General features: G+C 52.0%; 1 protein-coding gene across 2 annotated transcripts; it reads left to right on the top strand.

The window, feature by feature from the left end:
* On the top strand, positions 1 to 22,749 carry Itga5 (integrin subunit alpha 5). Of its 2 annotated transcripts, none has more exons than XM_038342442.2 (30): positions 1 to 440; positions 6,957 to 7,087; positions 8,399 to 8,511; positions 8,609 to 8,729; positions 8,902 to 8,963; positions 9,058 to 9,103; positions 9,340 to 9,465; positions 9,641 to 9,685; positions 9,793 to 9,836; positions 11,584 to 11,640; positions 11,777 to 11,829; positions 12,049 to 12,257; positions 12,529 to 12,720; positions 12,893 to 12,938; positions 13,090 to 13,191; positions 13,332 to 13,387; positions 13,460 to 13,614; positions 14,129 to 14,266; positions 14,361 to 14,428; positions 14,689 to 14,839; positions 14,928 to 14,981; positions 15,134 to 15,213; positions 15,343 to 15,423; positions 15,528 to 15,633; positions 16,543 to 16,695; positions 17,980 to 18,063; positions 18,170 to 18,283; positions 20,252 to 20,353; positions 21,010 to 21,132; positions 21,729 to 22,749. In XM_038342442.2, exons 1-30 carry the CDS (start codon positions 73 to 75, stop codon positions 21,810 to 21,812), a joined length of 3,264 nt encoding a protein of 1,087 aa, XP_038198370.1. In that variant the 5' UTR covers positions 1 to 72; the 3' UTR covers positions 21,813 to 22,749. The 2 variants fall into 2 exon arrangements, with proteins under 2 accessions (XP_038198370.1, XP_038198369.1); XM_038342441.2 differs by having other exon boundaries at positions 3 to 440; positions 14,928 to 15,020.
* The last annotated feature ends 4,228 nt before the right edge of the window (positions 22,750 to 26,977 follow it).

The raw sequence follows: 26,977 nt of genomic DNA, 5'->3' as shown, positions 1-26,977 counted from the left end.
GGAGCCAGGGGTTCAGAGGTGCGGCCCCCTTCGGGGTGCGGGGCGCGGCCTCGGCGTCCCGGGGACCCAGGAATGTCCCCCCGCCAGCCGGCCCGGCGGCCGGGGGGAGGGCCCAGCCGGGAGTTTGGCAAACTCCTCCCCGCGTTGAGTCATTCGCCTCTGGGAGGTTTAGGAAGCGGCTCCGGGTCGGTGGCCCCAGGACAGGGAAGAGCGGGCACTATGGGGAGCAGGACGCCACGGTCGCCACAGTCTCCTCTCCACGCGGTGCCGCTGCTCTGGGGGCCCCGCGCCCTGCTGCTGCCGCTGCTGCTGCTACTGTGGCGGCCACCACTCCAGGTTGGGGGCTTCAACCTAGACGCGGAGGCCCCGGCGGTGCTCTCCGGGCCCCCCGGCTCCCTCTTCGGCTTCTCCGTGGAGTTTTACCGGCCGGGAAGGGACGGGTGAGTGGTGAGGTTGGCGGCGGGAAGGGGGCAGGGGGCCACCTGGAGATTGGAGGCGCGCCGGAGTGTGGAGGCGACCAAGACTTGAGTTTGAGGGCGGAGTTTGAAAGAACTAGAACTGGAGTTGGGGGCCCAAGCTAGAATTGGGGGCCCGCGCTGGAGCAGGGAGGCACCGTGGCCGACGTGGAGTGTGAGATCAGTGTCGAGACTTGTGGCATGAGGAGAGGACAGGAATCTAGAAGCTGGAGAAGTGCAAGCAGGGTCTCGGGGCCAGCCGGGAGGAGAGAGCGAGAAAACTCAGGGTCTCTGGAGATTTGTGGGTTGCTGGGGACCTGTGGTGGGTGGGAGTCGAGGGGGGCGGGGAGGCCGGTCCTTAGGGAGCACTAGAGGAACTTCGAGATCCTCCGTGGGGCCATTGAGAGGGTTGAAGCTGGGTAAGCGCGTGCAGTAAGAGGTAAGACAGACTGAGAGGGTCGGGAGGTTATGTGGGGGCCAGTCTCATCCTCCCCTCCCCCATCAACTCAGACTGAGACCGGGAAGGACAGAGGCTCCCTCCCCTTTCTCCTCAGTCTCCTGCGTCGCTTCCCACCCTCAGTCTCTTCAGGCGAGGAGATCCAAAAACTTAGGGAGAACCCCTGGATCCTGGCACTGGGGGAACTGGGACTAGGGGCGGGATCGGCTCAGGGCGGTGCACGGATGTGTCGGGAGGGGTGTGTGTGTGCGCGCGCGCCTGAAGGGGGGTGGGCGGTTTCCCTCTAGCTCCTGCTCTTGGGAGGAAGAGAAAAGCTGATTTCCTCTAGCAGTAGTTGAACTGAGACTCAGACTTCTGGGAACAGGGTCGTAAGCTGGGGACACGTAGACTATCTGGGCTCAAGAGCATCAGAAAGAAGGTTCCTGAAAACCTCTATGGAGAATCCTTGTTTCCGGGTAATAAGCAGACCCAGACTCTTAGTGCCTGGAAAATGGGTGCCCACAGGCTTGGAAATCAGAGTTAGAGCCCACATTGAAACAAAAGTGTTTGTTTCAATGAGGGGAGGACGTTAGGAAGTAAGAGGAAGGTGACAGTCCCAGCTGCTGGGACAGGGAACTCCACATGCCAGATTGCTGAACCCCTTCGATGACAGCGGTAGTTGTTTCTCCTCTACCTCCAAGCTCTGAGCCTCCCTCTGCCCATCCCTCCCCGCCCGAGATCTCAGGGCTTGATAGGACCTTTGTCAGAGGTGAGCTGATTTTAGCTATCTGTTTAACTAGGGGGTGGTGGAGGCGCTAACTCTAGCTAATTCAATTGGGGAAGGGATAGTTTTCTACTTTGTCTGGAGGACTCAGGGATGGAAAGAAAGATAACTAGGCCCCAGCCGTTGAATTTGGGCTGTTCAAGGTCCCCACCCCACACCCTGGCCTCTTGCCCAAACCTCATTGCATCACCCTATCCTGAATGGAGTCCCTGCCAGGCCTTGCCTCCTCCGGTCCCCCAAACCTCTTACCACAACCCTAACCGAGGGAGCAGAAGGGGTGGAGGGGCTATAGGATGCTTTTGCTCATCAGGGTGTTCAACTGTCTGGCTTTTTATTTCTCCCTTATCCTATCCCCCACAAAACTGGCAGTTCTCTTTGAAAACTGACGCATCTGTTGGACCTTGCACTCCTTGTCCCCTAGGTGTGCATCTGGCCCCTGGCCTGATCCTTCAGTCCCTGAGGCTTCTTCTAAAAGAGGACACAAGCCGGGTGGTGGTGGCGCACGCCTTTAATCCCAGCACTTGGGAGGCAGAGGCAGGCGGATCTCTGAGTTCGAGGCCAGCCTGGTCTACAAGAGCTAGTTCCAGGACAGGCTCTAGAAACTACAGGGAAACCTTGTCTCGAAAAAAATAAAAAAAAAAAATAAAAGAGGACCCAGCCTCTCCATCCCACTCCCACCCTGTTCACCTCTGCTTTGCTCTGTTTGTAACCCTCTTAGAGCATTCTCCCTCCCAGCGCCTGTGTGCTGGCCTTGGCCCCTCTCTCCTTCATGTGGGAAAACAGCCCTGTGGCAGTGGTCTCAGTTCCTAGTTTCTCCTGCATCACCCCTCGCACTGAACAATGATGAGAACAAGGTGAGCACTGCAGAGGTCGCCAGGCAGGCGTGGGTGTGAGTGCTCACCACTCACCCAGGAGCCAGGACTTGAGCAAGTGCAGCCTTCCCCTGAGTGAGACAGCATCTAGGAGGTGACTGCCCACATGCAGGCAACCATTGCAAAGCATGAATTTGATGGGGAGAGTCCGGGTTCTGGATTTTTTTTCTGGCACCAACCTCATTCATTTTGTTTTCCGCCATTTCTTACTTGCATTCATTCATTCATTCCCAAACTGCGTAGCCAAGGATGACCTTGAATTTCTGCTGCCACCTCCAGAGTGCTAGGATTGCAGGCTGGCTCTGCCACACCCTCCACACACCCAGTTTATGGAGATTGAACCCAGGGCCTCTGTGCTTGGCAAGCAGTCCACCAGCTGGCACTGCTCATGCCTAGTCCTCTCACGCATGGAGCACTGCTAACAACTGTGATAGTGGCAATAGTCCTCACATTCCTCTTACGCTTCATATAAATTTCTCATTGGATTATTACAAAATTCCTGTGTTGAGCAGAGAAAATATTATTGCTTCAGAAGTCATAAAATTTAGGACTAGAAGTTAGTTAGGGACCATCCAAAAGCAACTCATCATTGAGAGAGAGAATTTAAGGCTAGAAGAGGGAACGTGGCTTTGCCTAGGACACAAAGCTAAAAAAGTGAGCCAGTCTGCTGGAGGCAGCTCTTACTCAGCCAATCAGTACAGCCCTTTGGAATGTACTTGGGGTTCCAGAAGCAGGTGTCCCCCTCTGGCCTGGCTAAGGGTGAGGTAGAATTGTGGAAGCTGGGCCCTGACCCACCTGCTGCTCTCTACTCTGACCTTGTCGAGCCAAGGGAGTCAAACAGTAACTGAATATTGAACAGGGGCTTGGTTAATCAAAAGCCTGGTTAGGGAGATAGCGAAGAAGAGAGGAGGGGATGTTTTGGCCGTGGAGCAGGGCAGAACACTAGCCTCAGAGCCAGGCTCCCAGGCTTCTGATCACATCCTGGGAAAGATTCTGAGCAACCCTGGATTGGCTATGACTTCTCTTGACTTAATTTTCCCATCTGTCAAATAAGGTCATGAGGGTAGGTCGGCAGTTTGGGGCCTTGTTGAAGAATGTCAGGACTGCATAGCCTTTGTTTACTGCCTGCAGCACCCACTGGGCATCTGCATTAGTCCTAAAACCCTGCAGCACCCACTGGACATCTGCATTAGTCCTAAAACCCTGAAGTACCCACTGGGCATCTGCATTAGTCCTAAAACCCTGCAGTACCCACTGGGCATCTGCATTAGTCCTGAAACCCTGCGGCACCCACTGGGCATCTGCATTAGTCCTGAACCAATGGATATTCTAGGCAGTGGCTTCTAGACATGGCCATTTGTCTCCAAAGACCAACCAGACCCCTTGAGCTCTGAGGCTTCTGCATAAATGACGGCGAGCATCTCTTCCCTTGGACTCCAGAATAGAGTCTACTGCCAACCTGCATCTAGTGGGAGATAATTCACCAAGAGTATCTATAGCTGCCAATCAGAGTTTCTGATCAGAGTTGATAACCAGGCTCCTCACACAAGTTGGTGCAATGCCAGTCCAAAGCAAATGCATTTGAAGTTTTAATTAGCCTGGTATGCCTTGTCGGGTAAATGCATGATTTCCCTTAGGCTTTCTGCAATATTGAAAATAACCCAAGGAGCCTCCCTGGGTACCCTCTTGGATCACTTTGAGGATTCTACTGCTGCAGGATTTAGGAAGCATCAGGTAGGATAAGAAGGGTGAATAAACCTTGGCACAGACGCCTCAGCTGGCATTTGTAGGTGCTAGAATGAGGACTGTTGAGATGGCCATACCCATGCATGGATCGCGTGGGCTGATCTGGATCCACATCCCCAGTCTGCATCCTGGGATCCTCGAACCTTCACAGAGCAAACATATTCCACCAGCCCGTGGACTTACAGGGCTGCTGACTATACAGTCCCGTCTCAGTTCCTCCAGAAATCCAGGTGGTATGGGAGAAGCCAGAGAAGGGGAGAAAATCCCAGCCCTGCTGAGCTAGAGCAAGAACCAGAGCTCCCGCTCCCGACTCCCGTGCTGCGCCCTCGCTGTTTTCACTGCTGGTTTTGTTTGATATTTTGAGACGGGGTTTCCCTGTGCAACTCTGCTATCCCGAACTCACTCTACCGTAGACCACCACTGCCACAGGCCTCACTATTTTTTGGAGCAAGAGGCTAGGGCTAAATTCTCTGTGGCAGCTTTAGCTACAGAAGGAGCACACACCTCTCCCCTGGGGCTGCAGCTTCTCAGTGTTGTCAGCCTCAGGCATTCTCACCTGAGGTCACTGGGCCCTTGGAATGGTGGCTCCAACCTCTAATTGGCCTTAATTCCTGAGTGAGAGAGAGGTGAGACCCAGTGGGCGGGAGACAAATGGAGAAATGTAAGGCTGGAAACTGACAGGAAGCCACAGGCCGTAAACATTTCCTGTCCCCTGGGCGAGTGAAGCTGGCACCTCCCCTCTCCACTCTGACTTCGGGCACCTCATGTCCTGTCCCCACTCCTGTTCCTCAGGCCCCTGCTTGCTTTCTTCTCACCTGCGCTCCAACATTCCCTCCAAATCCTTGGTGTCCTGGGGACTGCCTTCCCTGCTGCTATCACTTATGCTTCTTAGACCCTGCCCCTCCCCCTCAGTATATGTGACCCTATTGGAAGACAGCCTTTGTGACCTCTGCTAAGTCCCTTCTTGGGCCCACAATTCTAGTGATAAAGGCTGTGGAACCGCAAGAAAGGGGGTAGGTTTTGGGAGTGTTGAAAGTGTTGTCGCCTGAAAAGCGACAGAAACCATTAGAAGTAGAGAGACCTAAGACCTGAGATCAAAAAAGAAGCAAGAAATGGCTCAGCAGTTAAGAGCACTGGCTGCTCTTCCAGAGGACCAGGGTTCAATTCCCCAGCATCCACCTGGCAGCTCATGACTACTCACAGATCCAGTCCCAGGGGATCCAATGCCTTCTTCTGGTCTCCTCTGGAGCCAAGTGCCCACACGGCACACAGACATTCAGGGAAAATGTCCATGCATATTAAATGAATAAATAATTAAAAAGAGAGAGAGAGACCCAGTAATCTAAATCAAGAGAGCAAGCAATACTGGGGACAGACAGGCAGAGAGGTTGAGGAGCAATGCCAATGGCAGCAGGGGAGGAGAGCAGAGGCCAAGGCTGGCTGGGACACTGGCCCAGAGTTGGGAGTGCCAGGGAAATCTGCCCAGGCTGCCAGATGCAGTGCTTGCAGGGGATCCTGAGGAAAGCACCTCGAGAGGACAGGGCTGTGGCTGTGTGGAGGACCCCATCTCAGGCGTGTGTCCAGGAAGAGCAGCCAACAGAACAGGATTTGAGTTCAATCTTTCAATCTCCTGGGACTGCTTTGTGGAAGAGAGGTACAAGTGAGGCAGAGCCCCAGCTAGGAAGGTGACATCCACCCGGAGCCGCAGGGTGGGGCAAGCCAGGCCCAGGAGACATCCTGTTTTCACGGTGCTCCAACTTCTCTCCAACTCCTCTCCGCGTCTGCCTGGTTACCGACACTCAAACATTTTTCTCCTACATGCCCCAAGACTAAGTGGCCAGTCGCCTGGGTTCCAGCCCAGAGAGAAAATTTGGCTTGGGAAGAGAGGGTACACAGTAGGTGAGGACCCTGAGGCTCCATGGGAACATGGAGTGTTCTAGGGCTATGGAGTGCTGGGCACTATCATGAGTGCATTGGCTCACTTGAGCAACTGTATTAGCATCCCCATCCTACGAGGGAGGAAGCAGAAGTTAAGCCACCGAGCTAGTAAGAAAGCAAGGCTGTGAACTCAGGCAGTCTATCACACAGATAAGGACTGGAATAAGAGGACAAGAAGTGAGCATAAAAATGTGGAGCCCAGCCAGGCACAATAGAGCACAGCTTTAATCCCAGCACTGGGGTTGTCCCTTTAATATATATTTTCAAGCCATTTTCAAACAAGGTTCATACTTTGCATTTAGTACTGGTTTTTGTTTGTTTTGTCTTGTTTCGTTTTTTCCTGATGCCAAGCACACCCTCAACCTCTGGGCCACAGCTCCAGTGCACGGGTCTGGGCATCTAACCTTGGCAGGTAGATGGAAGAAATGGAAAAGCTGGAGTCCAGACCCTCATCCCTCGTTCCTTTTCCAGGAACCGACTCTGGTTCCTTCTTGTAGGAGAATGTGGGAGGAGGAGGGGAGCTGAGTTAGTGACAGCAGCACATGGGGAACGCCTGACTCCAGCCCTGGCTTCTGGCATCTGTGGCATCTTCTGAGATATAAATACAACCCAAGGGACATCTACCCCACCCCCATTCTTGGCCCAAAGGTCTGGGTGCATCCTGCCACCGAGACTGACCTGGAAATAGGACCCTTCCTAATGCCCTTCTCCTTTTCCCTTCACAGGGTCAGTGTGCTGGTGGGAGCACCCAAGGCTAACACTAGCCAGCCAGGTGTACTGCAGGGTGGTGCTGTCTACATCTGTCCCTGGGACAACAGCCCTACCCAGTGCACCACTATTCAGTTTGACAGCAAAGGTAGGCTGGAAGACTTCATGGGGGGCTTAGTGTAAGTGGGTAGGTGGGCCTGCAGCTTGGGGGTGGGGCTTGGGGCTCCTGCTGCAAGGGGTGCAGCTTCAGCACCAGAACCATGTGCTCCCCCAGTAGTAGTTCTGGTGCTCCATTTCCTAGCTGTGGGCTCCCTATGGCCCTCACTCCATGCTTCCAGCCCAGCCCAAGGATGGCAGGCATGATTCAGAAACATGTGGCTCTCATTTCCACTGAATCACCCACAACTCTGGGAGGCCAGAGCCATAACACAAAACACAGAGGAGGCTTAAGAGGGTTCTATTCCTAAGCTAAGTGATAGTGCACACCAGCTATAGTGTGCTTCAGCTCCCTAGGGAGCTCAGCTCTCAGGCAGATGGACCTGAGGGAGCTGAGGATATTCAACCAGCACTCAGAGAGTGTTTGCTCCATGCTGGGCACTATCATGAGTGCATTGGCTCACTTGAGCAACTGTATTAGCATCCCCATCCTACGAGGGAGGAAGCAGAAGTTAAGCCACCGAGCTAGTAAGAAAGCAAGGCTGTGAACTCAGGCAGTCTATCACACAGATAAGGACTGGAGTAAGAGGACAAGAAGAAGTGAGCATAAAAATGTGGAGCCCAGCCAGGCACAATAGAGCACAGCTTTAATCCCAGCACTGGGGTTGGGCAGAGGCATTTGAATCTCTGTGAGTTCGAGGCCAGCCTGATCTACAAAGCAAGTTCCAGGATAGCCAGAGCTACACAGAGAAACCCTGTCTTGAAAAATAAATAAATAAATAAAAATGTTTGAGGCCAGCTGATTTCTGAAAGGGTGCCAGGGACTGAACCAGAGTCTTATGCACACTACACATATGCCTCTGAGTTATAGCCTCTGTTCTGAGCAGCCTGGCTTTTAGAAGCCTAAGAGCACTCAGGAGACTAAGGCAGGAAGATTGCCAAAAGTTCAAGGCCAGCCTGGGCTACATACTGAGACACTGTCTTAAAACGAATAAAGAAATAAAAAGCCTGAGAGACAGGTGGAGAGTAAGAAGAGCTCGGAAGGCAGCGGTCCAGAGGGCAGCGTTTAGACGTGGGAAGAGACAGAGGAAGGACTAGGAAGGAGGTGGGAAGAGGCTGTTGGAAGCAGAGACAGGGCTGGTGTCTGCCAGTCTTCCCCAGCACTACAATGCAAATTTCTGCTACAGCTAAAAGGAAACCAGAGAAACCAAAGACAACTTGGCAAGGGCTCAGGGTTCAGGGTCTAGAAACACTGAGCATCCTGGGCCAAGACGGGTGACGGCCTCCTCTCAACCTCCCCAAGGTTCCCGGATCCTGGAGTCCTCACTGCCCAGTGATACGGGAAAGGAGCCTGTGGAGTACAAGTCCTTGCAGTGGTTCGGGGCAACGGTTCGAGCCCACGGCTCCTCTATCTTGGTGAGGGACCAGTGGGCTCCTTGGTGGCTAAGAGTTCAGCCGCGGTGGAGAAAGCCAGGCCTGGTCTAAACCTGAAACCCCCTCTGGGCCCTCCCAGGCATGTGCTCCTCTGTACAGTTGGCGCACAGAAAAGGAGCCTCAGCATGACCCCGTGGGCACCTGCTACCTCTCCACAGACAACTTCACCCGGGTTCTGGAGTATGCACCTTGCCGCTCAGGTAGGGGCCAGAGTGACACGAGCCATTGCGCCTTCTTCATGAGTGGGTGTCAGGTGCTCAGGTGTCTCTCCTTGTGGCCACCAAGGATCAAAGTGGATGTTTTCAAGGCTGCTCTTCCCTGCCAGCACATCACTGCACAGCTCGCTCATCTCATTGTCTTCTTCCCTCATAGATTTCGGCAGTGCGGCAGGGCAGGGTTACTGCCAAGGGGGCTTCAGTGCTGAGTTCACCAAGGTGAGAGGTGATTGGGGAGGGAGGGCAGTGGGTGAGGATCCAGGGTCAGCCCCAAATGGTGCACTCATCCCCTCTTCCTCTCACCTCCCCATAGACTGGCCATGTGGTTCTGGGTGGTCCTGGGAGCTACTTCTGGCAAGGTAAGCCCTTCCTCTGTCCTCTTCAGGCCTTGGCACTGCATTCTTTCCCCACTCTAGGTCTGAACTCACTAATCCTTCCCTTCTCCACTCCTCAACTTCCCAGATCCACTTCCAGACCCCTTCTACTCCATCCTCCACATAGTCCCTTTCCTTGATCCAAACTTATAAAATCCTGCTCAGTTCCCCTAAAGCCCTAAAGTTACCTCCCCCTGCCTGTCACCCTGCTCCCCTTCCAGGCCAGATCCTGTCCGCCACTCAAGAGCAGATCTCAGAGTCCTATTACCCAGAGTACCTCATCAACCCGGTACAGGGGCAGCTACAGACCCGCCAGGCCAGCTCCATATATGATGACAGCTACTTGGGTAGGCAAGCCCATGGGGAGAGAATGGGCAGGGAATTCAGGGCCTTCTGCCTCTCTCGGCCCTCCCCTGCTTCTCCCAGCTCTCCTGCCATACTTTTGGCTTATGGAGGGATTGAGGGTTAGAGAATAGGGGTCTCAGAGGAGGCGATGCTAACATCCACCCACTCTGTCCCCAGGGTACTCTGTGGCTGTGGGTGAATTCAGTGGTGATGACACAGAAGGTAAGTGAGTGCCCAGGCTAGGCCGAAAGGGGAGCTAGAGAAGCTCCAAACACAGCAGAGTCTGCCCTGTCCTTCCCTCAGCCCACCAGTTTCTCTTCTCTTTGCAGACTTTGTTGCTGGTGTGCCCAAAGGAAACCTCACCTATGGCTATGTAAGACCCTGCCTACTGTCTCCTGCCTCTCACCCTGGCTCAGTGCAGAGCCTTGCATAGCAATGTGTGGGGACTCAAAAAAAAAAAAATAGATCAGAACATAGTCTCTGGGGAAAAGAGATAGGTTTCAGAAGTCTAGTTCAAGGAAAGGAAGCTGTGAAGTCAGACACGGGTTCAGATTCTGGCACTGACTCTGGGTAAGTTCGTTTGCTCTTTTATTGCTGCACTGTCCCCTGCTTAACCTCTCTAAGCTGCTTCTTCCATATACAATGGGGTAATAATAGTTCTGACCTCATCAGGCACTTGCGAACTGTTTGGTGGTGTTTAACAGCCAGTTGCTATCATTAGACCATGACAAGAGCCCAGACAGATGAGTGCCACTCACGGCTGTTCGATTAATAACATTTATTAAGGAAAGATGAGAGATGAGACAAAGGTATCTTATCCCATCTCATCAGGTGCTTCTAGTCGAGTACGTGGGGCGAGACACACAGCTTTCATATTAATATCCACTGTTCATGAGCCTTTCAATGTCCCGGGCACTAGCCATTCACGATGGTGTTTCCCACTACAGCCCTGTGGGGTAGAGCACAGCCTTGACAGTCTCCACAAAAACTATGGTCCTAGGATACCAAGTGTGTTGCTTAGGGGCAGCGGAATAAATATTTAATAGCTACCATATTCCCAATTCCACACTCTTTCTGAATGGGAAGTTCCTGAAAAGCAATTGAGGTAACCTAACACGTTTTAGGATAGCAGTACCCTCTTTAGAGAGGGTGCATCAGAGAAGGCTCTGTGAGGGCTCTGTACACATGGGGCAAGAGGGAGTTCCAGGCACAGTCATGAAGAACACAGAGTAGGAAATCGGAGCGAGTTTGTAGCCTCACAAGCTAAAAGAGGGTGAGAAGAGAAGGGCGGGTTGGACAAGCACAGGCAGTGGGACCAAACACCAGAGCTTTGAAGGACCAGCCACGAGACAGACTGACAGTGGCCACAGGGTGGTCCTCCATCTGCTCTCTGGCATCTCTGCCAGTGGGGAAACCCAAGGCACAGAGGCTCATACCGGGTCTCAACGGAGTAACAGGGCAGAAAGCAGGATCCAAGAGACTTGGAGGTCTGCGGGGCCAGTGCTCAGAGAAGACAGATGTGAGTGACTTGTAGACACTGGTGGGTGAGGGGTGGCTGAAGTCTTGAATCTGTTGGGTTTGAAACCTAGTGTGTTTTCGGAATCAACTACTGTTCACCTGCTGCTTGCCAAGTTCTTCTTTAGTCTCTGAGAGGCAAAAACCCAAACAATGCTCCTGGTCCCACTGATCTTACATTATAGTGACTAGAATCTACTGAGTAGACATGAAAATCCATAAGAGATATGAAGGGAAAAGACAAATCAGCGGGAGCTGGAGAGATGGCTCGGGTGTTAAGAACCCTGGGTGCTTCTCCAGAGGTCCTGAGTTCAATTCCCAGGAAGCACATGGTGGCTCACAACCCTCCGTAATGAGATCTGGTGCCCTCTTCTGGTCTGCAGGCAGAACGCTGTATACATTATAACACTGTATACATAATATTAAATAAATCTTTTTTTTTTTTTTTTCAAAAAAAGGCAAAACAGCAAGGGGGTAGAGAAAACCTTAGGTGGAGGGAGGGAAAACTGGGAAGGAGTCAGAAGCACTGAGGAACGCCTGTCCCCTGTGTCCCAGACCTTTGACTGGGGCATTCGGGACCAACAGGCCATTCTCTCCACCTTCAGGTCACCATCCTTAACGGCTCAGACATCCACTCCCTCTACAATGTCTCAGGAGAACAGGTAAGGACGCCCTTGCTTACACCAGATTGTGGACCAATAGTGTCGAACTCTCCACCTCTCTGGAGGTCACAGGTCCTCGTTATCCTTTTACCGACTGAACCTTGTTCTGACCCAGTGCTGTTCTTTGTCCCCACAGATGGCCTCCTATTTCGGCTATGCTGTGGCCGCCACTGATACCAATGGGGATGGGTGAGTGCTGGGAAAGATGTGCAGGCAGAGTGCTCCTTGAGGGGTTTCTGGACCCTCCGCAGCCAGTGCAAGGCGAGGGCTGAACGCTACATCAGAGCCCTTAGGTCTTATTCACAGAAGGGAGCCTGGGGATCCAGAATGCCTGGGATTTCCTGGATGGGGCAGTAAATGGTGACAGGACAAGGTTATTATGATGCTTGGGTCTGCCCTTTTCCTCAGGCTAGATGACCTGCTGGTAGGGGCACCCTTGCTCATGGAACGGACAGCTGACGGGAGGCCTCAGGAGGTGGGCAGGGTTTACATCTACCTGCAGTGTCCAGATGGCATTGAGCCCACACCCACCCTCACCCTCACTGGCCAAGATGAGTTTGGCCGATTTGGAAGCTCCTTGACACCTCTGGGGGACCTGGACCAAGATGGCTACAATGGTAAGCATCATGGCCCAGGGGTCTGAGGCGGGGAGTGAGGGGTGGGGGGGGTGGAGGGTAGGGGGTGGGCTGATCAGGAACTTGGGGAGGGTTCTATCAACTAAACTAACTACCCAGGCCCTCTTGACTTCCCAAGGGTATTGGGGTTTAAAGAGATTTAGAGCAGGAATTGACGGGTAGGTGTGTGGGGAGTGATATCCAGAGGTTTTGTGGTAGGGATTTGAAGCCCTGGCCTCCTAACTTGATGACAAATGTGTGTTATGTCTTGCAGATGTCGCCATTGGAGCTCCATTTGGTGGGGAGACCCAGCAGGGAATCGTGTTTATATTCCCCGGAGGCCCGGGCGGATTGAGCACTAGACCTTCCCAGGTTTTGCAGCCCCTGTGGGCAGCTGACCATACCCCAGACTTCTTTGGTTCTGCCCTTCGAGGAGGCCAGGATCTGGATGGCAATGGATACCCTGGTGAGTTGTAGCCACTGCCCCTTCATCTTAGAAGGTGCATTTCTAGGCAGCTGCCACCAGAGGGTGCAGTCCCCTAGCTCCGGCTTCCTTGAGTCATGAAATTAGAAAGTTTAGGATAAAAGGGTCCTAATTTGGGGCTTGCTGTGAAGGGTTGTATTTTGGCTTTTTGCAGATCTAATCGTTGGGTCATTCGGTGTGGACAAGGCTCTGGTGTACAGGTATGAACTCAGGAAGCCTGAGGCAGCCTGGGGAAATGCCCCTTTAGAACGAGGACTGGGAACGTCAGTGCAGAGGCAACTCGTGTTCTGGGGCTGGTGCCAGCCCTCAGAGGAGTCTTAACTCTGTTTACCATACGTCTACTCTCTGCAGGGGCCGGCCTATCATATCTGTCAGCTCATCTCTCACCATCTTCCCCTCCATGTTCAACCCAGAGGAGCGCAGTTGCAGCCTGGAGGGAAACCCTGTGTCCTGGTGAGCTGAGCCAGAACCCTGTTAGTGGGCAGGCGGCCGTGTCTACCTCAGGACAGGACAAATGGGGGTGCCTTGTCTTCTGAAGCAGGTAGGGTCCAATTCCAGTTACACTCAGTGCTTTCTCTTCTGTTGTTCTCCAGCATCAACCTTAGCTTTTGCCTCAATGCCTCTGGAAAACACGTCCCCAACTCTATAGGTGAGGAAGACAGGCCATGGGGTGGGGCGGAAGGGTTGAGGGACAGACTCACACCGTGTTTCCTGGCCACAGGTTTTGAGGTCGAACTCCAGCTGGACTGGCAGAAGCAGAAGGGAGGGATTCGACGGGCGCTCTTCCTGGCCTCCAAGCAGGCCACGCTTACCCAGACCCTACTTATCCAGAATGGGGCTCGGGAAGACTGCAGGGAAATGAAGATCTACCTCAGGGTATGGGCTGAGAGTGCGGTGGGCCTGGCCGGGCAGGTGACTGTACAGAATGAGAGATTCTGTCTGTGTGTGTCTGTCTCTGTGAGGTTCCCTCTGAAGGGCATGGGATTCTTGGGAAGCTAAAGAAAAGCCTTCCTGGGGCTGGAGAGATGGCTCTGAGGTTAAGAGCACAGACTGCTCTTCCAGAGGTCCTGAGTTCAATTCCCAGCAACCACATGGTGGCTCGCAACCATCTGTAATGAGATCTGGTACCATCTTCTGGCCTGCAGGCATACATGCAGGCAGAATACTGTATACATAATAAATAAATAAATAAATCTTTAAAAAAAAAGAAAAGAAAAGAAAAGCCTTCCTTTCTGTCAGAAGATCCAGATGCCAGGTGCCTGGACCTACAGAGCAATGGGGATTGTCAGCTTTGCGTTTTGAGAAGATTATAAAAAGAAGTGAGACAAAGAAACGGGGCCACTGAAGCCTCAGAGTCCCTGATCTTGTGTACTCTCTACCCTGGTCCTAGAATGAGTCAGAATTCCGAGACAAACTCTCCCCAATTCACATCGCCCTCAATTTCTCCTTGGACCCCAAAGCTCCCATGGACAGCCATGGCCTCCGGCCAGTCCTACACTACCAGAGCAAGAGTCGGATAGAGGACAAGGTAAGGAAGGAACTTGGGAGGACAGGCCTGGCACCTGAGGCAGGGCCCTGAAAAGGGGTTGAAGGACCCCTCTCAAAGCTGTCCCGCTCCCTAGGCCCAGATCTTGCTGGACTGCGGTGAGGACAACATCTGTGTGCCTGACTTGCAGCTGGATGTGTATGGGTGAGTGGGGCTGTCACATGACCAAGGGTCAGGGACAGCCTAGCTGTGGGTCTGCAAGCATCTCTGGGCTGCAGCTTTGTCGACAGGGAGCAGCCGTTTCTCTGATTCTAGACAGTAAGCGCAATACTATATGTGCAGCTCCTCATGCTCGCCAGAGCTAAGGCTCCGTGAGCAGGGCTAGTCCTGCTGTGTGTCACCATGCCCGACTGCCTCCGTTTGTGGATTCATTCTTCAGTGTCCTTACCCTGTGTCCCCTCCAGGGAGAAGAAACATGTGTACCTGGGTGATAAGAACTCACTGAACCTGACATTCCATGCCCAAAATTTGGGTGAGGGTGGCGCCTATGAGGCTGAGCTTCGGGTCACAGCCCCTCTGGAGGCTGAGTACTCAGGACTTGTCAGACACCCAGGGGTGAGAAGGGACTCTCAAGTGGGGTGCAGTGGTGATCCCCTCCAGAGGGGTGCCAAAGCCTGAGTGGCCTGTGCTCGCCTGTCCCCAGAACTTCTCCAGCCTGAGCTGTGACTACTTTGCTGTGAACCAGAGCCGCCAGCTGGTATGTGACCTCGGCAACCCCATGAAGGCAGGAGCCAGTGTAAGTCAGGAATAGAAGAGGAAGGGCGGGAGTGAGCACAGGATGGGGTCCTGCTGCCCTGGCACACAGCTGAGCACCCCATCTCACAATCCCTCTTCCTCCCTGCCTCACAGCTTTGGGGTGGCCTTCGGTTCACTGTTCCTCATCTTCAAGACACAAAGAAATCCATCCAGTTCGACTTCCAGATTCTCAGGTAAGGAGTGACTGGAGCTGAGCTGGGACTGAGGTCAGAGGGAAAGAAGGGAGTGGGGGCAGGTGGCAGACCCTGGTGCCTGGGGATTCTCATCCAACGACTCACTCCATTCTTGCCTCCATCCCACAGCAAGAACCTGAACAACTCACAAAGCAATGTGGTCTCCTTCCCGCTCTCTGTGGAGGCTCAAGCCCAGGTCTCCCTTAATGGGTCAGTACCCAAGCAGAATGGGGCCTTTAGAGGGAAGGGACATGGATTTCTAGGGAAGGACGCTTGGATTCCTCTTGCCTGTTCTAAACCATGCTCCTCCTCAGTGTCTCCAAGCCTGAAGCTGTGCTCTTCCCGGTCAGCGACTGGGACCCCCAAGACCAGCCTCAGAAGGAGGAAGACTTGGGCCCTGCTGTCCACCATGTCTATGAGGTGAGGAGGTCGGGAAAAAGCCGGAGGTCAAACCACATGAGGGGAAAAAAGAGGACCACTATAAGTGACAGTAGCTAGGACCTGGGTCAGTGGAGAAGCAGGGTGGGGGGGGGGGGGTGGAAGGACACAGCCTGGTGAGTACTGAGAGTGTATGACAGATGGCCAGAAGAGGAACATACCAGTCATGGACTTACAAGGAGGTCACATAGGGATTTCTGTGAGTTCCAGGTTAGCCTGGATACAGAGTGAGACCTTGTCTCAAAAGTAGGCTTTATAGCTGCCTTCAGATGTCCTGATGCAGTGTGTGGGTTGTGACCCAGGCCTGCATATCGAGCCAGCCTTCCCTTCAGAGAGTTGTGTTGGAGGGGCCACTTGTTTGTCCCTGCCGCCCGACTAGCTTAGACCCGAAATAACCACACAGTCACCGCTTGACACTCGGGAGGCAGAGGCAGGCGGATCTCTGTGAGTTCGAGGCCAACCTGGTCTACAAGAGCTAGTTCCAGGACAGGCACCAAAGCTACAGAGAAACCCTGTCTCAAAAGACAAAAAAAAAAAAAAAAAAAAAAAAAATCACTGCTTGGCCCATTAGCTTTCTTCCTGGTGTTTATTGGGCAAAGTATTTTCTTTGTGGGGGTATTCACAGCAACCTTTCACAGGGTCTTGTTCCATCAAACCATATTAGTCTGGAAGCAATCCACAGGTTCTCATCTTCTGTGGAAACAAGAGAAGAACCTCTTTTCAAAAGCAACATATCCTTAGATTCAAATTTTGAAGTCATGGTACCTTTATAGTATACATGTGCTGGTTTAGCTTAGCAGCCCATACAATGAAATGTCTCTGTACTTAGCTCCTTCACAGTCAAAAAGTTCAAAGATAACGCAATAATAGAGTTGTATCGTTCCCTCTCAGCTCATCAACCAGGGCCCCAGCTCCATCAGCCACGGCGTTCTGGAGCTTAGCTGTCCCCAGGCTCTGGAAGGCCAGCAGCTCCTCTATGTGACCAGGGTGACAGGACTCAGCAACTGTACCTCCAACTATACCCCCAACTCACAGGGCCTGGAGGTAAGGACCTGGGCATGGGCATGGGGTGGTGGACTGGAGTTTGGGGCTAGGAAAGGCTGCCTGGAGGCTGCTGGAAGTGGTGGGGAGACAGGCACCTCAAAGATCTGGAAGGAAAAAAAAGGCCTGTATCCACTGCATTTCTGTCCTTTGTCCTGAAATAGCCTTCACTCTCTCCTGGTGTGCTCCCAGAGCTGTGCCATCTTGTCCTTCGGGGAGGCTTCTTCAGGCCTGTCCTCCAGCCCTCTGAGAATGTGTTTGCTTGTAAACAGCCCTTATTGAAATAAGGGCTACAGTGAACTGTTAGACCTAGGAAAACCCCCACACCAAATGAAACTCACAAGGTCCTCTCACTTCTGGAGCTTGCATCTAACGAAGACTTGGTAAACAATAAGACTTAAAAAGAAAAATGATTGGCTGATGAGAAGTGACGAATCCTGGCATGGAGTCCCAGCACTCGGGAGGCGAGGCAGGAGGTCAGACATTCAGGATTATCCTCAGCTGTATGCATGAGGCCCTGAGAGAAAAATGAAGATGGACAGAAAAAATTTTAAAAATGAAAAAAAGCTAGCCAGGCAGTGGTGGCACACACCTTTAATCCCAGCACTCGGGAGGCAGAGGCAAACGGATCTCTGTGAGTTCGAGGCCAGCCTGGTCTACAAGAGCTAGTTCCAGGACAGGCTCCAAAGCTACAGAGAAACCCTGTCTCAAAAAACCAAAAAAAGAAAAGGAAAGAAAAGAAAAAAGCTACGCAGGCATGGTGGGCATGCCTGTCACCTCAGCACACCTATAATCTCAATCACCAGCACTTAGAGGAGGCTGGAGCAGGAGGGTAACCACAAATTTAAGGCCAGTGCAGTCTGCATAGTGAGTTCCAGGACAGCCAAGTGAAGGAAAGAAAGAAAAGACAAGTGGACCTCTAGAGGAGGTAGCCTTACCGGGTAGGACACTTGGCTAGCATGTCCAAGACTCTAGGTTCAGTCCCAGCACTGCTGAATCAACAAATCAAGTGATGATTCTACTGAAGCCTGAATGACAAGGCTGAGGACATTCCCAACAGAGGAAACAGCCAGTACAAATGCTCCAACTCAGGAAGGACTTAATTATTCCTTACACATCTCCTATTTCAGTGCAGAACAAGGTGGGGCCTTGTTCTTGGCAGTGGTTGGGTTGGCTGAACACAGGGACAGAGACAGAAGCAGGCTCCTGCTCTGGAACTCAGGTTCCAGCAGGCTGATCTAGGTGCGATGAGTCAGAAGGGACAGCTAAGAATGTCTCTTCTTCCAGCTGGATCTGGAGAGTTCCCCACACCACCTGCAGAAACGAGAGGCTCCAGGCAGGAGTTCTGCCGCCTCTGGGCCACAAGTCCTGGTAAGTCATTGCAGGGAATGAAGTTTGTCCCTAACACTGGACACCCGTTTGAGTTCGGAGGATTACCAGAGCAGAGTCTGGGCTCAGAGGCCTTCTTTCTTTCCAGAAATGTCCTGAAGCCAAGTGCTTCAGGTTGCGTTGTGAATTTGGGCCTCTGCACCGCCAAGAGAGCCGGAGTCTGCAGCTTCATTTCCGAGTCTGGGCCAAGACCTTCCTGCGGGTGAGGGAGCTTTATGTAGCCCGGACCCCAACCTTTGCACCTAGTTGGGCTGTCCCTGCGCTTTCTCTGCTGTCTGCCCTTCCACCTCTGCTTTGGTAACCCTACAAACAACACGAACTACAATTCTCCCTCACCCTGGTTTAGACCAGTTGTGCGTCCTCGGCGCCACCTTGTGGGCACAGAAAGAGCAACTGTTTCCCTTTCTGATTCTGAAAAAAGAAGAGCCCAGTATAGTGAGCATGATGGGACAGGCTCACCCTTAAACCAGCACTCAGGAGGGGAGAAACCATGTCTCAAAGAACTAAAAGGAAAAAAAAAAAAAAAAAAAAGCAAAGCCGGAGAGGGGATGGGAACACATGTCAGTGATAGAGTGCATTCCCAATCCATGGCTTTAAACACCGGAGCTGGGGCTGGGGAGATGACTCCATAGGTAAGCACTTACATGCAAGTATGAGGACCAGACTTCAAAACCTCGGCATTCACATAAATGAATGCCTAGCTGGTGTGGCAGCCACTTTTATGTAGTCCCAGCACACAGGAGGCAAAAACGGAATCCCCACAGTTGAGGCAAACTGGTGATCTCGGGACTCTGGGTTTGATGAGAGAGGCCGTCTCGATGTATGAGATATCTGACATCAGTCTCTGATCCACCCATACATGTAGCCACACACCATACACACGCATGCACGTGAGAGAGAACACGTCTCCATGGATGAGACTTCCACCTCTGAGCCACCCACATGTGCACTCCCTCACACATCCACGGAAGGGGAGGAAGGCCTGTGAGATGACCTAGGGAGTGGACTGAGGCGCCTGCCTCCCAGCCTAACAAGCTGAGTTTGATCTCCAGAACCCAGACTCCCTTTGGCCTCCATAGGCAAGCCTTGGCATGTGCATGCCCAACCACACACAAATAAATAAACAAATGTTTAAAAAGTAAATAAGAAAAAGGAAAAGAGGATTGGGGAGATGGCTCAGTGAGTAAGCGAACTAGATGTTCAAGCCTGACCACTTGGGCTCAATTCTTGGAACCCGAGGAAAAAGCTGAGTTTGGTGGATTAGCCAGCCTGGGATATATAAGACAGTGACAGAAACAAGAGAGACCAGCCTCAAAAAAAACTGGGAGGCAGCCGGGCGGTGGTGGCGCACGCCTTTAATCCCAGCACTCGGGAGGCAGAGGCAGGTGGATCTCTGTGAGTTCGAGACCAGCCTGGTCTACAAGAGCTAGTTCCAGGACAGGCTCCAAAGCCACAGAGAAACCCTGTCTCGAAAACCCCCCCCAAAGAAAAAAAAAAAACTGGGAGGCATGAAAGTTATCCTCTGACCTCCACGTGTGTGTCATGGAATATGTGCACTGGCATATGTACATGCATACACACATATGCACACACAAAGAACACACATGCACATAAATAACTAATTTTTGAAAAACAATTTTAAGAGGGCTGGAGAGATGGCTCGGTGGTTAAGAGCACTGGTAGCTTTTCCAGAGGACCTGAGTTCGATTCCCAGCAACCACATGGTGGCTCACAGCCATCTATAATGGGATCTAATGGCCTCTTCTGTCTGATGCCGTCTTCTGTCATGCAGGCATATATGCAAATAGAACACTCATATACTTAAAATACATAAGTAAATAAATCTTTTTAAAAAATTTAAGACAGTAGAAGGCAAGATGAATCCATAGCAAACAGACAATCAGGAAGAGGAAAAAATCATTTACTGAACACACATGAACCACGTTAACTCATCAACCATTAAAATATATATTGAACATATAGTCATCTGATTATGCATTATTCAGTTATAATTACTCAACTTGACATTTATTATTTCTCATAAACACATTAAGAGAATCAGAGTGAGTGAGTCCATAATAGGAAAGCTCACATCCCGAGACAAACCGGGGAGGCCTGTGTTCTCTAGATCCCATAAGGGGCTGCCCTGACCGCTTTTCTCCACCCACAGCGGGAACACCAGCCATTTAGCCTGCAGTGTGAGGCTGTGTATGAAGCCCTGAAGATGCCCTACCAAATCCTGCCTCAGCAGCTGCCACAAAAGAAACTTCAGGTGAGTTCAAGGTCAGAGGTCTGGGACAAAGAAGTCTGGCTCAAGAATGTCAGAAGCAGGGTGAGAACATGGATATTTCCTCATTTTGTAGGTTCAGAGATAAAGTGATGAGCCAGATTAACATGGTGTCTCTGCTTTGTAGTTCACACCCTGGAGGCAGGGACATCAGTGTGACACATGCCTGACAGTCTATGGAGACACATCATAGAAATACCTGAACCCAGTCTCAGTCAGGAAAGAGTTCCCGGAAGGAGTGCTGTACAAGCTGAGGCCTGAAGAAGCTAAACAGGCTGACTGTTCCAGAAAGGAAGATTCTGGTGGAGAGAACAGTAGACGTGAAAGCACAAAAACAAGAGACGTGGTGCACGCCTTTAATCCCAGCACTCAGGAAGCAGAGGCAGGGGGATCTCTCTGAGTTAAAGGCCAGCCTGGTCTACACAGTGAGTTCCAGGACAGCCAAAGCTACACCAAGAAACCATGTCTCTCAAAAAAACAAGAACAAAAAAAAGACACTGTGCACTTCAGACTCTTCTATCTTTAAGTTCAGAATGTTGTTAGCTAAAAATGAGAGTTAGATCCAGATCCAACAGCCGTTATAGCCAGGAATAGAGCAGAAAGAGTTTATGGATTCTCAGTGTCACTTGACTTATCCCCAGGTGGCCACAGCTGTGCAGTGGACCAAGGCAGAAGGCAGCAATGGCGTCCCCTTGTGGATCATTGTCCTAGCCATCCTTTTTGGGCTCCTGCTCCTAGGTCTACTCATCTATGTCCTCTACAAGGTCAGTCACACCCTGCCCTGGCCTGGCTACCATCCTACCAGGCCCTGCCTTTTACACAGTAGAATCCAAGAAGCCACCCTCAGATCTGTTTTCCAGCACAGGCCCCCGTCTCTGCCCTGGCTACTTATACCCATCCTGTCTCTTACTATTAGACCCCTCCTTTCAGTCTGCAGCCCCCAATTTAGAAAGAAGCCTCCTGTCTCAGAATAAGTTTGCCAATATTGCAGAACTGCAGATGGCAAATAGTGACGGCATTTGTGCTTTCATTTCCTCGACAGCTCTGCGGCAGCTAACAACAAATGATCATAGTCTACAGGTGGCAGCCGCTGCTGGGCAATCAGATGTAGCACTTGAACTTGTTTACCCCTTCTGACTTAACTCCTAGCATTTTTTAAACTCTGATAAAAAGATTGCCCCATAATAAATTCACGATTTTAGACCTCCCACATCCATTGGACCTTTTGGGAAAGTATCTGAATGCGGGTATTCAGAAGCCACTTTTGCAGGATGGGGAAGCGGGAGGCGGGACGGTCCTCATCCCCCTGGGTCCCTCGTTGAGTGAATGTGGCCTCTCATTGTGCCTTCTTTCTCATTAGCTTGGCTTCTTCAAACGCTCCCTCCCATACGGCACAGCGATGGAAAAAGCTCAGCTCAAGCCTCCAGCCACCTCAGATGCCTGAGTCCTCCTGATCCCAGACTCCTGATCCCGAAGAGCCAGTCCCCTACCTGCCAACAGGGAGGGACCAGGCACTTCTGAAGGTGCTGAGAGCTGGGGAGACTCTGTTCTCCTTAGCCCAAAGACATACTTGAAGGGCCAGAGATGGGGGACAAGAAGCTGGAGATCGTGTCCCCCATGCACTGTGAAGGACCCTCGTTTACACATGCCCTCTCATGGATGGGGGCCTCAGGGCCATGGACAGAAGCCTCAGCCTTCCTTCAGCCTTTGTGTTTTGGAGACTTATGAAAGCCACTTGGAGCCATAATAGGAGATCCAGCAGTGGTTCTCTGGGCCGGACGTACCACCAGGACTTCTTGTCTGGTTCCAGCCTGCAAAGATGTTTCTTTGACCTTCCCAGAGACCCAAAGGAAGCCTGCAGCTAAGAGTCTGAGACTTGGGGAGTGAGACCTGGCAGCTCCGGTAGCCCCCACTCTGGAGGGCCAATAAAGAACACTAACCATGGATGGTGCTGCAGGGCCAGCTCAGGACAAATCCCATACCAGGTCCAGGAAAGTCATGAGAACGGAACCAGACCTAGTCTGGGGCCTGGGGTTGGTCTGGAGCCCAGTCTCAGATTTTAAGAACCTGCGCTCACAGACCCAGGATGGCATTTGGGTTAGCTGCAGATTCATCCCTGACTTAAGACAAGTCAGGAATTTCCCAGGACTCTAACCAGGTCACAGTGGCAACAGATCTGGAACCTCAGCCTGTCCAGACACAGGCTCACTCATTCCCCAGAAAATGGGGAACCCCAGGCCTGCGGACCTGGGTTCTGCCCACCAGCTGCACTGATGCTGCCCCTTCCTCCCTACCCACCCTCTCCTCTGCTCCAGAACCTACTCCCAACTTATTTAAACTCTGTTGCAAGTGCAATAAACCCCACCCACTGCCCCCACTGACCAAACTTGCAGTCTGTCCTTCTACTCTACTCTCCAGACCCGTCCTAGATCCAGAAAGCAGGGCAAAAGAGAAACATCTGTCTCCCACGGGCCTGTTCCCACCAGGAACTAGGTGTGTTTAGCATAGCACCTGCTTTCAATCCCAGAATTCTAGAGTGAGAGGCAGGAGGATTAGTTCAAGGTCATCCTTACTGCTCAAGTTTAAGGCCACCTGGGCAACAGAAGATCCAAGGGAGAGAAACAATAGGACGGAAGGCCTGGAGGGATGGCTCAGAGGTTAAGAGTCAATTTCTAGCAATCACATGGTGGCTCACAACCATCTAGAGGCAGAGGCAGGCAATCTCTGAAATGGAGGCCTGTCTTCTAAAAAAAAAAAAATTGGGGAGCTTTTCTCTGTTGTTCCTCATCCAGCCCCTACCAGATCTGGGCTTCCCTACCACCAAGGAGCAAAGAAATCTCTTTGGGGTTGAAGGTTATGGAAGAATGCAAATAGGTCCCATTGAGAGGTGAAGAAAGATCGTACAAAGCACTCACCTGGCTTCCCTTAAGTCAGAAAAATAAGATGAAAAGAAAGCCCATTAGTTTTTTTCTGTTTGCCTTGCTTTTTTTTTTTTGGTTTTTCGAGACAGGGTTTCTCTGTGGCTTTGGAGCCTGTCCTGGAACTAGCTCTGTAGACCAGGCTGGTCTCAAACTCACAGAGATGCGCCTACCTCTGCCTCCTGAGTGCTGGGATTAAAGGCGTGCGCCACCATCGCCCGGCCTGCCTTGCATATTTTGTGTGACTGTGTGCCACAGCACAAATAATGGGGGTTCGGAGACAATCTGCAGGACTTAGTCTTCTTCCACATGAGTTTAAGAATCAAAGTTGGGCCTGGCAGTGGTGACCCCCCCCCGTTTTAATCCCAGCACATGGAAGGCAGAGGCAGGGGGATCTCAGTTCAAGGCCAGCCAGGTCTACAGTGCGAGTTCCAGGACAACCAGGGCAGTTAGTTACACAGAGAAACCGTTTCAAGGGAAAAGGAAAAAAAGGGCTGGGCAGTGGTGGCACACACCTTTAATCCCAGCATTTGGGAGGCAGAGACAGGTGGATCTCTGAGTTTGAGGCCAGCCTGGTGTGCAGAGCAAATTCAAGTTCAAGAGGCTTCATAGCTACACCGAGAAACCCTGTCTCAGGGGAAAAAAAAAAGAATCAAACTCAGGTCTTCGAACTTGGTGACAACAGCCTTTAATCCCCAGTTTGTTGTGGGGTTTTGTATTGAAGTTACTGTTGTGTGCAAGGGTAAGGTGAGGGGTATTAAATACTTCACGTGTGCATGTGTGTGTGCTTGTCAGAAAACAATCTTGAACTTGAATGTTGGCCCTTGTCTTCCACCTTGCTTAAGGCAGCATCTCTTGTTTACTGAATACCACAGACTAGCCGGCCTGCACACTTCTGCATTTCTGTGTTTCTGGGGCGGGTGCAATAAGATCTCAGACACATGCAGTTATACAAGTCAACCTCTTATGTGGGTTCTGGGGATCTGAACCCAAGTTGTCAGGCTTGCATCTAAGCTCTTACAGTCCTGTGATGGTCCCATTACCTCCATTTGTTCCAGGAGACTGAGTCCTGGAGCTTATGTAACTTGCCCAAGGTCACACTGCAAAGCCAAACAAGTAGTCACGCTCGGCGTTACCGGACTGTGACACTCCCTATTCTTAACCAACATGCCAAACACTGGAGAACTCAAATTTTCAAAAGAGGGAACAGGCACCATGAAAGCCCCTTTCTCAAGGTCTGTCCTGAAGTGCAAAGAGCTGAAAAGGGCAAAGCTGGTTATGTCTTGCTAGACCAGAATCTTACCACCAGAGGGCAGGATAACCACAAATTTCTGGGAATTTGTGGCAGAGCGGTATGAGACCCAACTGCCCCTCAGCAGGGCTGTTATTATTAACTCACACTCTTAGGACACCTTCAAATAGTCCTCCAGGTAAGCTACGTGAACCACACTCCAGACTAAGGTCTTGGAATCTTATACTTACCGAGTGTCTTTCCAGAACCCACAAGAAAAATGAGTGAGGTTGAGGTGGCAGAGACACTGAGGTAGAGGAGCACCCCATACATCCAAGGACAGCAGGAATTTTCAAGGAGGAGACCCTACTGGGGGAGGTTGACACCAACTCTAGGGACTGGATCTGAAATGTCTCCCGTTGTAATGAGGAGGAAATGAAGAAGGGAAGTGGGCTGGGACTTGGTGTCATGGGTGTGTCAGTGTATGGTGCATTTGCTTCTGAGGGTGGCTTAAGGAGTTCCTTGGGCTCAGGCATGCCACAGATATGATCTAGCACCAGCAGCATCCCTGAGCTTACTTCTTTACTCTCTGTTGAGCTGAGCTGCCTGTTCCCCCCGTCTCCCTACCCTGCAGACACATGCCTCACACTCTGGAGTCTGAGCAACCCAGAGGAGCAGGTAGGCTGTGGAGATCCTTGTCTGTGTTGGTGAAGGTGGAAAAGAGGAGAGAAGGAAGTGAACAGAGCAGCTGGAGATGTGGGAGGGGGAAGGGGCTCAAAGAGGCAGCTGGCAGGCGGGAAGATGATCTGGGGGTCTCAAGTTTCTTAACATCAATTAGGACAGTTGGCCTGGACTCATTAGTAGCCTGGGGTGCAGGGCTCATCAATAATGAATTCACCCCACACAATGCTCCCCCTCCCAGCTGCTTGCAAGGTCACCCCACCCTCCAGCCAGCTGCCTCCCTTAGTAAGCTAAGCAACCCCTCCTTTGAGTTCTGCCTAACTCAGAGACCCTAGAAAGAGTGTGGGCAAGTGGATGAGGCCTGACAGGCAAAGGTTCCCTCAGATCATCCAAGACCAGTGCTGGCCCTCGTTTACTTTGTCTCTTCCCTGGGGAGGGACCTGGTAGAGGAGGGGCTGAATCTAAGAAGCGGGATTTCTGTTATAGAAGTGCAGTGGGATCCTGACAGGTTAGATTAAAAGCGAGAAGATTGCTCTGGTGGACACAGAGGTCCCACATAGGTCCTCAAAGCAGGACCACAGAACCCAAAGACCAAAGTGCCGGCACCCATCATCCATCCAGCCCTGAGCTGAAGCATCTGGACAGTTGCAAACAGCTTTTCACCAAGGAAAGCAGACATTGCTGGAGCTCGAGATAGGAACCCAAACTTTCGGCACCCAAATTGGCCATCAAGCCCCAACTTCCCTCCAGAAGCTAAAAATGCCCTTCTTTCCTGAATGTTTCTGGGTTCAGTCCTACCACTCTTGACCCCGGTCTCCACCCTTGCCTCCACCCTCCCCCACCCCCCACCCCCCAGTGTTCCAATTCCCAGTCTCATCCCCTTTCCCTCTGGCTAGGGTTGGCCTAAAGCTGGCTGCTTGGCCTTCTGGGAAGTCGGACGGCTGCCCTCCCTCTTGTGGCAGGTACAGACAGGTTCAGGCTGCAGCAGCTGCATCTTCCCCAGACACCTCCTTGACTCTCACACTCCAGCCTCCTCCTGTTTGCCTTAAGAACACCCGATCCTCAGACGTTCTCCTCAACCGTTCACACCCCTGCTACCTGACTCACAGCTAGCTCTCCTTGGTGGAGAATGTCCTGCATCTAAACTCGAGAAAGATACTCCTCCTCCCCAACTCAGTCCAGGACATCTCTAGAAGGTTGTTTCTTGCTGATTCTGACTTTCTGTCGTTTTCCAAATGCCCTAGCGATCGCCACTGCAAGCTCCTATTTATTTCTACTTCCTCAGGACCAGCGTCTCTTCCCTCGGAGATCCACCTCGGATCCGTCTTCAGACCCGCAACTCACCTCTGATACCCAATCCCGACATCCTGCACAGAAGCAGAAGAACAGACTAGGACCCAGGCGTCCTCACTGCATTCCCTGGACACAGTGGGACATCACTATTCCACTCAATCCGGGCTCTGACCCCTCCTGGAGCATTTAGAATCCTGGCCCCCTATCTGCTGAGAATGCGTTTTCCAGCCCTCATACTGAACCCCTCGGGAACCTCAGCATTTTAGTTTCCAGCCTCCTCCATCGCCTCACACATCTTGATCCCCAGCACCAGCTAAAGCGACATCGTAAAGCCCAGAGATTGGGGGCGGCAACCGAAAGGTTGGAGGAAGTGGGAGGCGGCCAGGAGCCTTCTCGCGGAGCCCTGGGTGCCAGGGTGCCCCCTCCGGTCTTCACCTGCTGTGGGCCCCGCCCCCGCTCCGCCTCGGCCCGCCCTGCTCCTTCCCG

Source organism: Arvicola amphibius, chromosome 9, assembly GCF_903992535.2.
Source record: "Arvicola amphibius chromosome 9, mArvAmp1.2, whole genome shotgun sequence".
In the NCBI taxonomy this organism is placed as follows: domain Eukaryota; kingdom Metazoa; phylum Chordata; class Mammalia; order Rodentia; family Cricetidae; genus Arvicola; species Arvicola amphibius.
This window is presented reverse-complemented; position numbering and strand designations above follow the sequence as displayed.

Bases quoted from the DNA above. Each gene is read 5' to 3' on its own strand.
- Itga5 (XM_038342441.2), top strand. From the start codon at position 73: ATGTCCCCCCGCCAGCCGGCCCGGCGGCCGGGGGGAGGGCCCAGCCGG. The intron at 9,466-9,640 runs GTAGGCAAGCCC...CTCTGTCCCCAG, and splicing joins ATATGATGACAGCTACTTGG to GGTACTCTGTGGCTGTGGGT. The intron at 12,721-12,892 runs GTGAGTTGTAGC...GGCTTTTTGCAG, and splicing joins GGATGGCAATGGATACCCTG to ATCTAATCGTTGGGTCATTC.